Here is a 15,011-nt window from a genome sequence, read left to right as displayed (position 1 = left end):
TCTCATCTGAAAGACGACACCTCCTACAGAGCAGCACTCCCTCAGTACTGTAATGGAGTGTCAGCCTAGATTTTGTGCTCAAGTCCCTGAAATGGGACCTGAACCCCAACTTTTTGACCCCCAGGCGAGTGTGCTATCAACTGAGTCATGGCTGACGCGTGTTGTGACAGCACATCAGGTTGGGTGGAGAATCAGACACCACACAAATTGAGTCGAAATCTGGTAAAATGGAAGCCCAAGTGACTTCCCAACCCTCGTCTGCCTACTCCGTGCCGGTGGGACAGACCCCGTCAACTGGAAAATCGAACCAGATTTTTTGTCTGTGAGCGTCACAAGAGATCGACTTGGCCACCTCTCTCCTCTATCCTCATACCTCCGGGGTAACCCCATCCCTTCCTCTGTTGGAAGAACTGCTCCACCAGCATGTTCTTGGAACCTCCTGATGTTGAAATTTCTCTCTTCACTTGTGTTGTCAAGTCCACCACTCTAAGGTTGGTAATCCTGCACACTCTTGAACAGTGACCTGTAATTCAATGGTGCTCCACTATCGCAACCTCTTGCTGTCACAACCCTCTTGAGCAATTGCTCAGTGAGATGGTGGTCTCCCTCAGCCAGAATTGCCCATATGTGTAGCTGGGTAGCCCCTCCTCCCACAGCGTGGGTGTCAGTGAAACAGGTAGTGAAGTCGAGCACAATAGCAAGTGCTTCAACGTTCGTGTTGCTGGATAACCTGGTATAATTCCTCACCTGACATGGTCACATAATACTCTACTACAATAACCTGCCACAACATCACTGGATCTAATCTCGCATGAGCAAAAATGTACATCGATTTAATTCAACACGTACGATCACAAAAATGAAGTATTGCTTCAGTCAAATGACTTGAATTTCTTTCAGAAAATAGCATTTTGGGATACAGTATATGAGTAATTTGAGACATGACGTCTGGTAAGTGTAGCATGCTTCGGGGGAATGGGGGGGGGGAAGTGGACAGGTGACTTTGGACCTATGGTTCCCAAAGCTCTCAAGCACTGAGGTTTTCTTCATATCTGGGTCCGTTGTAGACTAGTTGATAGATATTGATTGCTATGATTAGTCAACAACTCTTCTCATTGTATCATGCGATTACTCGGATGGTAAAAGGTGAACTAGATGGAAATTTTCACGTTTTTGTTTGGTCGAGCAATCCTTATGTTTGACGGAACTGTGTCAAGCCTGCTAATAAATGGCTCACTTGGCTGAATCAAGCTGGACCAATGATGGTTTAGTTGATAAATTCTCTGGGCTAGAAATTGGTCTTTGGCTGATGGCGGTATTTTTCGCCAATAAATACTGTTTAAAAATACCGCTATTTTTTTTTAAAGGCCTAAAATTGGAGAAAAAATGCACCTGACGGTAAAAATCACCATTGCACGAGGATTTGCTGTAGAAACTGCGGCCCTTGCCAACTTTAGTCCGAGGCCATTTACTACTAAAAAAAAACAACCTGGGAGGGCAAAAAATAAAAAATAAAAAATTCACAATCGCTGAAAAAGAATTAAAAAAATAAAAACTCTAGCTTACCATTTTTTCAGGTCTTCATACTTACTGCTGTTTCTGTTGCTGCAACGCAGGCTTTTCTCGGGAGTTTTTTTCCCGCCCAGAATACGGGTGCGCCGAACAGCCAATTTAAAGCGAAATCGCTTTTTTTCCGTCTTGCACGACGGCGCTCCGCTTTTCAGCAGAATTTCAAAACCGCCGGCACATAACTTTGGCCAGTTTAGGTGAATACCTTTTTCCGTCAAAAAAGGCGAAATAGCGCCGATAAAATGGCCGCAAGGATGGCCAATTTCGTGGCTCTACTGGAAATGCATCTTAAAACCAGATCGCAGGTTCTTCGGATGTGTTATAAACCATATAGTTTGTCAGTGAGCAATACCACAGGAGATCACTTTGTGAGAAAAAATGGACAACCATTAATTACTGTGTCTAGGAAGAAATTAGTGATGACTGGCATGGACTTTTAAGCAGCAATGAAATAAACATTAATTGCGCAAGTGGCAAAGCGTTAAACCAATAAACAGATATAAATTGCTTCAGCTGGAAAGACTGATACCAATAAATAAACATGACTCGCCAGGCAGGAGAGAATTCAGTAAATGAGCGTCCCAGATGGAGAATGCTGAAATTAATAAACGAGGCTACAAAGTATTTATAAAACCAATTCTGAATGACTAGTTGGAAAGAATTAAAGAATAAATGAGAAGAGGTACACGGAAATAAACAAATGCAATCGGAGCTGATCAGAACAGATTAACTGACTAGGAACGACTGAGCCTCGGAGAACAAAATAAACAAATGTGAGAATGGCATCCCCGAGAGATGGAGCATGCAGAGTCCTGAAAACTAGCAGGAGCACTCGAAGCATCCAAGCCCCAAGAATGTGGTAGAGGCAAGGCTGAGACATGGCAGATGCCGTATAATGTGGATAAATGTGAGGTTATCCACTTTGGTGGCAAAAACAGGAAGGCAGAATATTATCTGAATGGCGGCAGATTAGGAAAAGGGGAGGTGCAACGAGACCTGGGTGTCATGGTACATCAGTCATTGAAAGTTGGCATGCAGGTACAGCAGGCGGTGAAGAAGGCAAATGGCATGTTGGCCTTCATAGCTAGGGGATTTGAGTATAGGAGCAGGGAGGTCTTACTGCAGTTGTACAGGGCCTTGGTGAGGCCTCACCTGGAATATTGTGTTCAGTTTTGCTCTCCTAATCTGAGGAAGGACGTTCTTGCTATTGAGGGAGTGCAGCGAAGGTTCACCAGACTGATTCCTGGGATGGCAGGACTGTCATATGAAGAAAGACTGGATCGACTGGGCTTATATTCAATGGAATTTAGGGGATCTCATAGAAACATATAAAACTCTGACGGGATTGGACAGGTTAGATGCAGGAAGAATGTTCCCGATGTTGGGGAAATCCAGAACCAGGGATCACAGTCTAAGGATTTAGGACCGAGAGGAGGAGAAACTTCTTCATGCAGAGAATTGTGAAGCTGTGGAATTCTCTACCGCAGAGAGTTGTTGAGGCCAGTTCGTTAGATGTATTCAAAAGGGAGTTAGATATGGCCCTTATGTCTAAAGGGATCAAGGGGTATGGAGAGAAAGCAGGAATGGGGTACTGAAGTTGCATGTTCAGCCATGAACTCATTGAATGGCGGTGCAGGCTCGAAGGGCTGAATGGCCTACTCCTGCACCTATTTTCTATGTTTTTATGAGAAAGGGGAGTCCTTTGTGAGCAAAAGTTGTTTGAGCTATTGGAGCATGAGCTGGGTTTAGTCGGAGGGTATTTACACTTCAAATGGATGCATTTCTTAATGTTGGAAAGTTACTGGGCTGAGTGGGGAACCAGCAGGGCTGCAGGAATGACTGGACATTTTTATTTCAAGGATCTGATTTCCTTTTTGCGAATGGGGTTGTCTGAGAGATGGTCAGATTGCACCTTCAACAAAAAAAATCTGTTGGCATGCTTCAAACTTGAACGCTTCATCAAAGCCTTTAGGATGTCATTATTTCTAGCTCCTGTACCGTTTACATTGTGCTTCGGGAGCCTGAGGCGGATTCATCTTCGGCAGAAACATTTTAAATAAAATTTAAACATGTGCAAAACTTTGGACTGACTAGGCTTCAATAAAGTATAAACCATGCTTTACACGCCACCTTCACCTAGGATAGTCAACTCAACATATAAACAACGGTTATATGGGAGTTCAGTGCAAGGTTGATCAATTATCATAGTCTGACAGTGAGGAACCTTGACTTGCACCAGCTCGTACTTCGACAGACCTCCATATTTAAATGTTTTTCCATAAGGAAGAAAGTTCAATCAGAGCCAACAGCTTGTACAGTCCTGAAAAGTGAGTAATCTCCCCCAAATGTCTGTTCAGGAGGAGCCTATGCTTGCCCTCGGTGGACGGTTTGTGGAACATATATGGAGACATGTGTGTGGGCAGAGGCAGAGTTGCAGTCTCTGTTCCAGTTTTGGTAGCGCAAATACCTTTACATCTGTCAGTTCTCACTAATGACGAAGGTCTTCTCCAACAGCGCAACCTCCCACCACAGCTCTGAAGTGAGATTTGATGTGGGGAAGTAGGAGGAGATGAGTGAATGGAACAGGTCAGTAAGAAGTGTGTGTTATTGACTGGCGTACATGTGTGGAGAGCAGCTGACCGGAAAATGTTGAGCAGGAGCAATGGTTCCCCTCATTTTGTGATTCTTCTGAAATTTTACTTGTTTCAGAGGGTTTGAAAAAAGAAATAATTTGCGTTTCTGTATCACTTCATCACGCCTTCAGGTCGTAGCAATGCGTTTTACAACCAATGATTATTTTAAAGTGACGTCACTGTTATATAGGCAAACATGGGAGCCAATTTGCGCACAGCAAGGTCCCAAAACAGCAAAGTAATGAATAACCAGTAAATAAGTTTTTGGCGATGTTGGTTGAGTGAGGAATCTAGTTGGAATCAAAGGCATTTTGTTTAAGTATTTATCCTAGTAATTGTGCCAGTTTACAGTCACCGGTATATATTTTTAACATTTCTACTTCTTTATACGTTAACAAAACAAATGGTAGGAATGACTTGCCAAGCACAGTTTTGGGTAAGTGATGTTGGTGTGCTGTTTTTTGGGGATCAGCAGCTCTTTGGTGTCTCTCCCAAGTGACCATTCTTCTGTAAGCCGAGAGCACCTCACCTGTCCAAGGAGGCATCAACCAAGTGTGATCCTGGATTTAGCTGGCTGTTGCACTTGAACCTCCCAGCAGGGGTCACTAGAGAGTGACCAAGACTAGAAATCCTGTTTGTCTTTCCTTTTCCTCCCAAAGGTTAGGGACACTGAGACCAGAGGTCGTGCCCGTCACCAAAACAAAGACAAACTTGGTCCCTTGCAGTCAGAATCAGGTGAATTTATAATTGGGAACAAAGAAATGGCAGACCAATTGAACAAATACTTTGGTTCTGTCTTCACGAAGGAAGACACAAATAACCTTCCGGAAATACTAGGGGACCGAGGATTTAGCGAGGAGGAGGAACTGAAAAAAATCCTTATTAGTCAGGAAATTGTGTTCGGGAAATTGATGGGATTGAAGGCCGATAAATCCCCAGGGCCCTTACGGCTAAAGGGATCAAGGGGTATGGAGAGAAAGCAGGAAAGGAGTACTGAGGTGAATGATCAGCCATGATCTTATTGAATGGTGGTGCAGGCTCGAAGGGCCAAATGGCCTACTCCTGCACCTATTGTCTATGTTTCTAAATATATCAAATTTACAACACACAAACAGGCCATTCAGCCCACCTAGTCTGTGCTCGTGTTTGTCCTGCATGTAAGCAAATACTCCTAATCACATTTCCCTCTGCTGCATTCATATCTATCCATCTCTCTCTTTATTCTTCATCCACTTATCCAATATAAGTGGCATTATTTCTGCCTCAACCACAAACCCTGGAAGTAAATTCCACAGCCTCATACTCTGTGTAAAGAAGGTTCTCGTGCCCTTGGTTCGAGTGTCTGCTGTGGCTCAGTGGGTAGCACCCTCACCTCTGAGTCAGAAGGCTGTGGGTTCAAGTCCCACTCCAGGGACTTGAACACATAAATCTAGGATGACACTCCAGTACAGTGCTGAGAGAGCGCTGCACTGTCGGAGGTACCGTCTTTCAGATGAGACGTTAAACCGAGGCCCCGTCTGCTCTCTCAGGTGGATGTAATAGATCACATGGTAGTATTTTGAAGAAGAGCAGGGGAGTTATCCCTGGTGTCCTGGCCAATATTTATCCCCCAATCAACAGAATAAAAATTGATTATCTGGTCATTATCACATTGCTGTTTGTGGGAGCTTGCTGTGCGCAAATTGGCTGCCATGTTTCTCACATTACAACAGCGACTGTACTCCAAAAGTACTTAATTGACTATAAAGCGCTTTTTCTTTTTTTAATTACTTGCATTTAATCTTGTATCTCTGGCCCTTTGTTCTATACATCATCGAAAACAGTCTCCTTCAATCTAACCTGTCCCGTCCTTGAATAGGTTTTCAACACCTGCTAGCAGGTCACACCCTAATGTAACAAAAAGCCCCAATTTTTCAGGTCTTTATATTTGTATTTCCTCATACCAGGTAACATTTTTGTGAATCTGCCTTGTGCCCTCTCTAAAGCCTCCATATCCATCCTATAGTGTGGAGCACAATACTGCACACAGTACTCTAACTGAAGGTCTTATTCATGTTTTATATAGGTTCATCCTCATCTCCTGCCTTTCACATTCTGTACCGCCTGATAAAACCCAGTTTTAGTTTATTTTATGGCTTCATCAACCTGAGGTGCTGCTTTTAATGTCCTGTGAACTTGTACCTCCCTGCCAGATCCCTCTGTTCTTCCACAGCACCAAGCCTTCAATATATCATTGCTGTTCTTCAAACAGCTGAGATAAGCTGGCAAAGACCAGTGATCAAAGCTCTGAACTTTTACAGCCATGTGGTTCAGTAGCACCAGGTTTATACCGCCATGCGGTCATGCAATACTCTGCAGGTCCCGTGCAGCCAGTGAGCGGGCTTTTAAAAAGAAAACTGCATGGGTGGAATTTTGAATGGGTCGCGCAGGCCCCCCTCCCCCAAAAATTAGAGGGAACATTGGTCAGTCGTGCACTTGCTAGTTGATTTGCTGTTGGGCACTGAGGATGGGGAACTATGACCTCTGACCTCTTGTGCTCAGCTTGAGTCTTGACTTGGAACATTGACCTCAGTCAAGGTGCAAATACTTATTGTGATGAATTGTGAAAAGACCTTTGTTTGGTCTGTTGGATGTTACGGGGTAATAAATTAGTTAAGTTGGGCCCAGTGATGTCAAGGATGGTGGTGATGATCTGGAGCTTTATGAATTTGGGGAGGAATTTTTTGGGAGTTTTTCCTGAAATTGGCCACAGCTCCCTTGTTTTTCTTTGTGATTGGGAGTGCAGAGTTGCGCCATCTTGTGGATAGGATGAGCATTGCTGGGTCTGCTGGGTCTTTTCACACTCTCTTCATCGACATAGTGAACGAGTAACTGTGTGAAGTACACGCTGCAGTAAGAGTCCCCTTTCACAATTGGGCTCTTATTTCACAGAATACAAATAGACCTTTTGTTTAGTGACTTGCGTGTAACATCCATTCCTTTTAACATCTAGTGGTTTTCAAGTTGCAATTTGAAACCATTGTTTCTTCAAGTGTTCCAGAATTTCATCTCTTAACAAAGCAACACACACACATCAGTATTTTAATTCTCGTTGCCCAACAACTGCAAAGCTTCAGTTACTGCATTTGCTGGTATTTCTGTTGAAGCCATGAATTTTCAAATGTATAATCGCAATTCTCTAATGTAACTGGTAGAAAAATGTACCATTAATCAAATTTAGAATTCAATAGTTTAGAATTGAGCTGACATATATCTGCGAATAGAATTTGGAACCATTTTGCTCTTTTTTTCTTTAAATGTTCTTAAAAATCAGCCTATGAAGCATTTATTCTTTGAATGTGGAACATTTCTTTATATGTTGCAGAGAAACACCAACATTTAATGACTAGTATTTATTTTTATTCATTCTTGAAATATCCCCCGTGCTTGCTGAACTACATTGGCTCCTGGTTAAGCAACATCTCAATTTTAAAATTCTTATCTTTGTTTTCAAATTCCTCCATGACCTCGCCCCTCCCTATCTCTAACCTGCTTCAGCCCACATCCCTCTGAAGGGGCCCAATTTTGGCCATGACTTGTATCAATTTTTTTTGGAGTAAGTTGTTTTTTCTGGCGTAAGTTAGAAAATGGCATTTCCCCCAAAAATTTGCTCCAGAGTAAGTCAGGTACGATTTTTTTTTTTAGATCAGTTTTTTTTTTCAAAAGGGAGCGTTCCCAGACACTGACGTCAGTTTTGGTCATTTATGCCACTTTGGCCAGCAAAAACATACTCCAGATCCACTTAGGTCAGCGTATGTGGCCAGCTCTGAAAAACCTTGCGGGTAGTTAAGAAAAAGCAGCGCACATTCAGCAGACATTAGGGCAGGGATAGGGGAGGGAAGGGAACTGGAGAGGACCTCAACAACCAAGCACCAAACATTAAGGTAAAGCTCAAACCATTAAAATACAATTTTAAAAAAGAAGTAAATCCTACCTTATCTTTATCTTTAAAGTCTACCCGGGAAAGGCAGTGGGCAGGCCTGTGTGTGAGGCCATTCGGCCTGGGATAGGGGAGGGAAGTTGCAGCTGCTGGAGCCAAGTTTTCTTTCTATCTCTGTCTATTGCGCATGGGCCTTTACCACTGCGCATGCGCGCAGGTGCTGGCAGTGTTTTCGGCGCGGGCGTTTGACTCCGCCACCCCCCCCCCCCCCCCACTTCAACATCGACGCTACGCCAGGACTCCGGGGACTGCACGCAGCGGCTAGGATGGGGCGGGTTTTTGCCAGCGCCGTTTCCAGCGCGAAAAGTCGGCGTGTTTGAGGCCAGTGCGCCGACAAAACTTGTTGGGGAAAATCTGGCCCAAGATCTCTTGTGCTCCTCATCCGCCTCTTGTGGATGTGGTTCAATAGTAACACTCTTGCCTCAGAGTCAGAAGGTTGTGGGTTCAAGCCCGACTCCGGAGACTACAGCACAAAACGTAGGCCGACACTCCAGTGGAGCACTGAGCGAGTGCCGTCTTTCAGATGAGACATTAAACCCCTCAAAATACCTGATTTTAATCGCTCCACCATTGTTGGCTTCAGCTGCCTCGGCTCTAGAACTCCCTCCCTAAACCACTCCGCCACTCTACACCTCTTTCCTCCTTTTAAGACGCTGCTTAAAACCTACCTCTTCAACCAAGCTTTTGGTCATCTACACTAATTTCTCCTTATGTGTCTCGGTGTCAAATATTGTTTGGTAACACTCCTGTAAAGTGCTTTGCAACATTTTACTACATTAAAGGTTATTGTGGAATATGGGCGTCGCTGGCATTTATTGCCCATTCCTAATTGCCCTTGAGAAGATGGTGGTGGGCCACTCTTCTTGAACCGCTGCAGTCCATGTGGTGAAGTTGTCCCAAAATGTTTTGTAGCCAGTGTAGTCACTGTTATAATGTGGGAAAAGCTGCAGCCAATTTGCACAAAACAAGGTCGCACAATCAGCAGTGAGGTAATGACCAGCTAATCTGTTTTAGTGCTGTTGATTGAGGGATAGATATTGGCCAGGACACCGGGGAGATCTCCCCTGCTTTTCTTTGAAATAGTGCCATGGAATCTTTTATGCCCACCTTGAGGGGTTTAATGTCTCATCTGAAAGACGGCACTCGCTCAGTGCTCCACTGGAGTGTCGGCCTACGTTTTGTGCTGTAGTCTCTGGAGCCGGGCTTGAACCCACAACCTTCTGACTCCTGAGGCAAGAGTGTTACTATTGAACCGCATCCACAAGAGGCGGATGAATGCAGAGTTATCCGAGGATTGGAGGGCTGCGAGAGGTTACAAAGCTTAGGGAGGGTCGAGGCCATGAAGCGATGTAAACGCAAGGGTGAGAATTTCAAATTGGAGGTATTGAGGTCTTTGTAGGGTGAGTGGGTATCATGTAGAGTTGACTTCAACACCTCTGTTAGAAAGGATAAATTTGGCGAGGATTGCAATTCCTAATCACTGTTGAGCAACCCCTCCACCTGTGGACATTGCAGTCGGGCGGGATTGTGCTCTGCTGTGATTAACCCCCCAACAGTCAAACAGCCTATCGACATTTACAGTAGAGCCTCACAAATTAATAATATCCACTTGGGTAGAAGGCATTAAAGGACAAATAATGCCGATGGAATCATATCCTCGCAATGACTCAAGGAGCGAAGGCAGAAAATTAGAGGGGCACAATAAACAAACTGTCGTCATAATTTTTGCCGAAATGGCTACCCACAGCTGCATCTTGTGAATATTTATGGACAAGTGATTCTAAAGGATTGTTTTCAGGAGATAATCGGGTGAGCAAGCTCCTTATCAAGAACTACTAGGTGGGATGAGGCGGGTAGAGGAACCCTCTGCAGTCCTTTCTCTGATTTAATTTGCATGTGGGATTTTAATATAAAGTTGTCGAGGAACTGAAATGTTGCACCCGTGCATTTATTCTTTTCTACAACTGCACATTTCACAATCAGCCAAAATGCATGGGCAAATGGGGTCACGTTGGCACCCGTCCAGTGTGGTGCCAGACCCGTTGAACATTGGTTTCTTGATGAGTACAGCTGACAAGCTTGTATTGTGATTAGGACAAGACAAATCCTTATCTCGAATATACAAAAGAGCATTTTCACCAGAAACACGAGCAAACCCTCAGAAGACACCTGGGAATTAATAAAGCCCAACCATGCTAAGAACTTTTTCTCTGCATTTGCTTCACAATTAACGTTATTTCCCCCTTCCTTCCTCAGTCTTGGTGGGGGTACTTTCCTCGGCCTGTGTTGTCTGCTTACTGGGTGTGAGACCTTTGAAGAAGCTTTGGAGATGGCGGCAAAAGGCGACAGCACTAATGTAGATAAACTAGTTAAGGATATCTATGGAGGAGATTATGAGCGATTTGGCCTACTGGGATGTGCAGTAGCTTCCAGGTAAGTCCCAACTGAGCGACCGGCCTGTTTGCAATAATGGGATCGGGTGGTGCCGATCAAGTCTCATTGAAACTGCCTGGGGTTCGGATAATCTGAAGCCTGCCGCACTATATTTATAATCTTCAAACTCCCAGGGCGAGTGCTACCTCACTGAGAATGTGTTGAGTAGTTTTTGTTTGGCTCTTGAAGTGCATTTTTAAGATCCCACTTCCGTGAACACTTGTAGTTCTTCCTGCTCCTGTTCGCTAACTGCAGTACCGAAGCTACCAAGGAACTCTGCACCAACAATATTTGGAATAAACAAAACCAGGTTTTAAAAAGATGCATTTTCTTAATTAGTGTCCAACACACTGTCATGATGTATAGATGACTGCTCAGACAATTGTGCACGTTGCACATAGCTCAGACACTGCTGTCTTCCTTAGATGAAGTGCCCCATTACTTTATTCATTCTCGGGAAGTGGGTGTTGCTGGTAAGGCTGGCATTTATAGAAACGTAGAAAATGGGTGCAGGGGTAGGCCATTCGAGCCTGCACCACCATTCAATAAGATCATGGCTGATCATTCCCTCAGTACCCCTTTCTTGCTTTCTCTCCATACCCCTTGATCCCTTTAGCCGTAAGGGCGATATCTAACTCCCTCTTGAATATATCCAATGAACTGACATCAACAGTTATAGATCCCTGTCTGGAGTATAAATAAAACGGGGAAGGTGGCTCAAACGTGGCTAACAAGGGAAATTAAGGATAGTGTTAGATCCAAGGAAGAGGCAAATAAATTGGCCAGAAAAAGTAGCAAACCTGAGGACTGGGAGAAATTTAGAATTCAGCAGAGGAGGATAAAGGGTTTAATTAGGAGGGGGAAAATAGAGTACGAGAGGAAGCTTGCCAGGAACATAAAAACTGACTGCAAAAGCTTCTATAGATATGTGAAGAGAAAAAGATTAGTGAAGACAAACGTAGGTCCCTTGCAGTCGGACTCAGGTGAATTTATAATGGGGAACAAAGAAATGGCAGACCAATTGAACATATACTTTGGTTCTGTCTTCACGGAGGAAGACACGAATAACCTTCCGGATGTACTAGGGGACCGAGGGTCTGGTGAGAAGGAGGAACTGAAGGATATCCTTATTAGGCGGGAAATTGTGTTGGGGAAATTGATGGGATTGAAGGCCGATAAATCCCCGGGGCCTGATTGTCTGCAGTTCATCCATGTGATCTATGAATGTTTGCCATTGCTACCCACTATCAACCCTTTAAGTATCATTTGCCAGTCTATTCTAGCCAATTCACGCTTCATGCCGTCGAAGTTAGCTTTCCTTACATTCAGGACCCTAGTTTCTGAATTAACTGTGTCACTCTCCATCTTAATACAGAATTCTACAATATTATGGTCACTCTTCCCCAAGGGGCCTCGCACAACAAGATTGCTAATTAATCCCTTCTCATTACACATCACCCAGTCTAGGATGGCCAGCTCTCTAGTTGGTTCCTTGACATATTGGTCAAGAAAACCATCCCTAATATACTCCAGGAAATCCTCCTCCACCGCATTGCTACCAGTTTGGTTAGCCCAATCTATATGTAAACTAAAGTCGCCCATGATAACTGCGACTTTATTGGGAGGTCTTACTACAATTGTACAGGACCTTGGTGAAGCCTCACCTGGAATATTGTGTTCAATTTTGGTCTCCTAATCTGAGGAAGGATGTTCTTGCTATTGAGGGCATGCAGCGAAGGTTCACCAGACTGATTCCAGGGATGGCTGGACCGACATATGAGGAGAGACTGGATCAACTGTGACTTTATACACTGGAGTTTAGAAGGATGAGAGGGGATCTCATGGAAACGTATAAGATTCTGACGGGACGGGACTGGTTAGATGCGGGAAGAATGTTCCTGATGTTGGGGCAGTCCAGAACCGGGGGACACAGTCTTAGGATACGGAGTAGGCCATTTAGGACTGCGATGAGGAGAAACTTCTTCACTCAAGAGTTATTAACCTGTGGAATTTCCTGCGCAGAGAGTTGTTGATGCCAGTTCATTGGATATATTCAAGAGGGAGTTAGATATGGCCCTTACGGCCAAATGGATGAAGGTGTATGGAGAGAAAGCAGGAAAGGGGTACTGAGGTGAATTATCAGCCATGATCTTATTGAATGGTGGTGCAGGCTCGAATGTCCGAATGGCCTACTCCTGCATCTATTTTCTATATCCCGACTCTATGCTTCCTGTCTGCCAATCAGTTCTCTATTCACGTCAGTACATTACCCCCAATACCAGGTGCTTTAATTTTGCACACCAATCTCTTGTGTGGGACCTTGTCAAAAGTCTTTTGAAAGTGAAAATACATCACATCCACTGGTTCTCCCTTGTCCACTCTACCAGTTACATCCTCTAAAAATTCTAGAAGGTATTTCATGCAGGATTTCCCTTTCATAAATCCATGCTGACTTGGATCGATCCTGTCACTGCTTTCCAAATGTGCTGCTGTTTCATCTTCAATAATTGATTCCAACATTTTCCCCCACTACTGATGTCAGGCTAACGGTCTCTAATTACCCGCCTTCTCTCTCCCTCCCTTCTTAAAAAGTGGTGTTACATTAGCTACCCTCCATTCCATAGGAACTGATCCAGAGTCGATAGACTGTTGGAAAATGATCACCAATGCATCCACTATTTCTAGGGCCATTTCCTTAATACTCTGGGATGCAGACTATCAGGCCCAGGAGATTTATCGGCCTTCAATCCCATCAATTTCTCTAACACAATTTCCTGCCTTGTAAGGATTTCCTTCAGTTCCTCCTTCTCACTGGACCTTTGGTCCCTTAGTATTTCCGGAAGGTTATTTGTGTCTTCCTTCGTGAAGCCAGAACCAAAGTATTTGTTTAACTGGTTCGTCATTTCTTTGTTCCCCATTATAAATTCACCTGATTCTGACTGCAAGGGACCTACGTTTATTTTCACTAATCTTTTTCTCTTCATATATCTATAGAAGCTTTTGCAGTCAGTTTTTATGTTCCCAGCAAGCTTCCTCTCATACTCTACTTTCCCCTCCTACTTAAACCCTTTGCCCTCCTCTGCTGAATTCTAAATTTCTCTCAGTCCTCAGGTTTGCTGCTTTTTCTGTCCAATTTATATGCCTTTTCCTTGGATTTAACACTATCCTTAATTTCCCTTGTTAGCCACGGTTGAGCCACCTTCCCCGTTTTATTTTTACTCCAGACAGGGATGTACAATTGTTGAAGTTCATCCATGTGCTCTTTAAATGTTTGCCATTGCCTATCCACCGTCAGCGCTTTCAGTATCATTCGCCAGTCTATTCTAGCCAATTCACGTCTCATACCATCGAAGTTACTTTTCCTTAAGTTCAGGACCCTAGTCTCTGAACTAACTGTGTCACACTCCATCTTAATAAAAAATTCTACCATATTAGCCCTGCGGCACGTCAGTACATTACCCCCAATCAGGGGTCGGGATAAACGGGTCCTTTTCAGAATGGCAGGCAGTGACTAGTGGGGTGCCCCAGGGCTTTTCAGAATGGCAGGCAGTGACTAGTGGGGTGCCCCAGGGCTATTTATTGCCTATCTCCAGTTGCCCTGAGAAGTAAGGGAGCATTTCGGATAAAGTGATCACAATAAAGCTAGTGGAATAGAGAAGTAAAAAGTAAAGTTGAGGACGTGGGTACTTGACTGGAAAAGAGCAAATTGTTGTGAGATAAAGAGGGACCTTGTCCAGATTAAACAGTTAACAAAAATAAAAAGTAGGGCAGCAGTGGGAAATGCAGATGGAAAAAGTACAAATCAAGTTCATTCCAGTAAGGACAAAAGATAGTGTATTGAAAGTTAGAGTTCCATGGAGACATAGATAGGTTAGATCCAATTTGAAACTGGGAAAGGAAATATTTAGCGCAGACAAGGTAGACTTAAACAAGAAAGCCAGAATATGGGAAACTATGAAAAAGGGAGATTAGAATAGCTATGGGGCAGATTATAAAAAAGTTGGTTTAAAAAAACATAAATGGTAATGAAAAGCTTTCTATAGGAACTTCAGTCGTAAGAGGATAGCCAAGGTAGGGGTAGTGCCACTAAGAGATGAAGGAAACAAGATTGTAGCGGAGTGAGGGAACGGCAGAGATACTAAATAAGCATTTTGTTTTCACAAAGGAGGTGGATATTGAGATTGTAGAACCACGCGCGGTGAGTGTTCATGATTCATGGAAGTTATTCAGAGACAGATGATACAAATGAAGTTACTCTAAGTTAAGTTGGACAAATCACTGGGACCTTATAGTTTAATATCTGAGGATCCCGAGGGAAGCTGGGAAAGATATAGCAGAGGATCTGACTGCAATTTTCCAGAATTCTATCGAAAGGACAGTTGTGCCAGCGAGTGGCA

At 43.8% G+C, this 15,011-nt stretch overlaps 1 protein-coding gene across 1 annotated transcript in view; it reads left to right on the top strand.

Moving 5' to 3' along the window:
* Positions 1–15,011, top strand: part of LOC139259616 (pantothenate kinase 1-like) — a 106,408-nt gene that overhangs the window by 74,795 nt on the left and 16,602 nt on the right. Inside the window, exon 4 of the mRNA XM_070875101.1 lies at positions 10,438–10,614. Within this exon, the coding sequence (XP_070731202.1) occupies positions 10,438–10,614 (177 nt within the window). The remainder of the gene's footprint in view (positions 1–10,437; positions 10,615–15,011) is intronic.

Source organism: Pristiophorus japonicus, chromosome 3, assembly GCF_044704955.1.
Source record: "Pristiophorus japonicus isolate sPriJap1 chromosome 3, sPriJap1.hap1, whole genome shotgun sequence".
In the NCBI taxonomy this organism is placed as follows: Eukaryota; Metazoa; Chordata; class Chondrichthyes; family Pristiophoridae; genus Pristiophorus; species Pristiophorus japonicus.
Note: the sequence above shows the minus strand (reverse complement) of the source record. Positions and strands in the feature narration are given on the sequence as shown.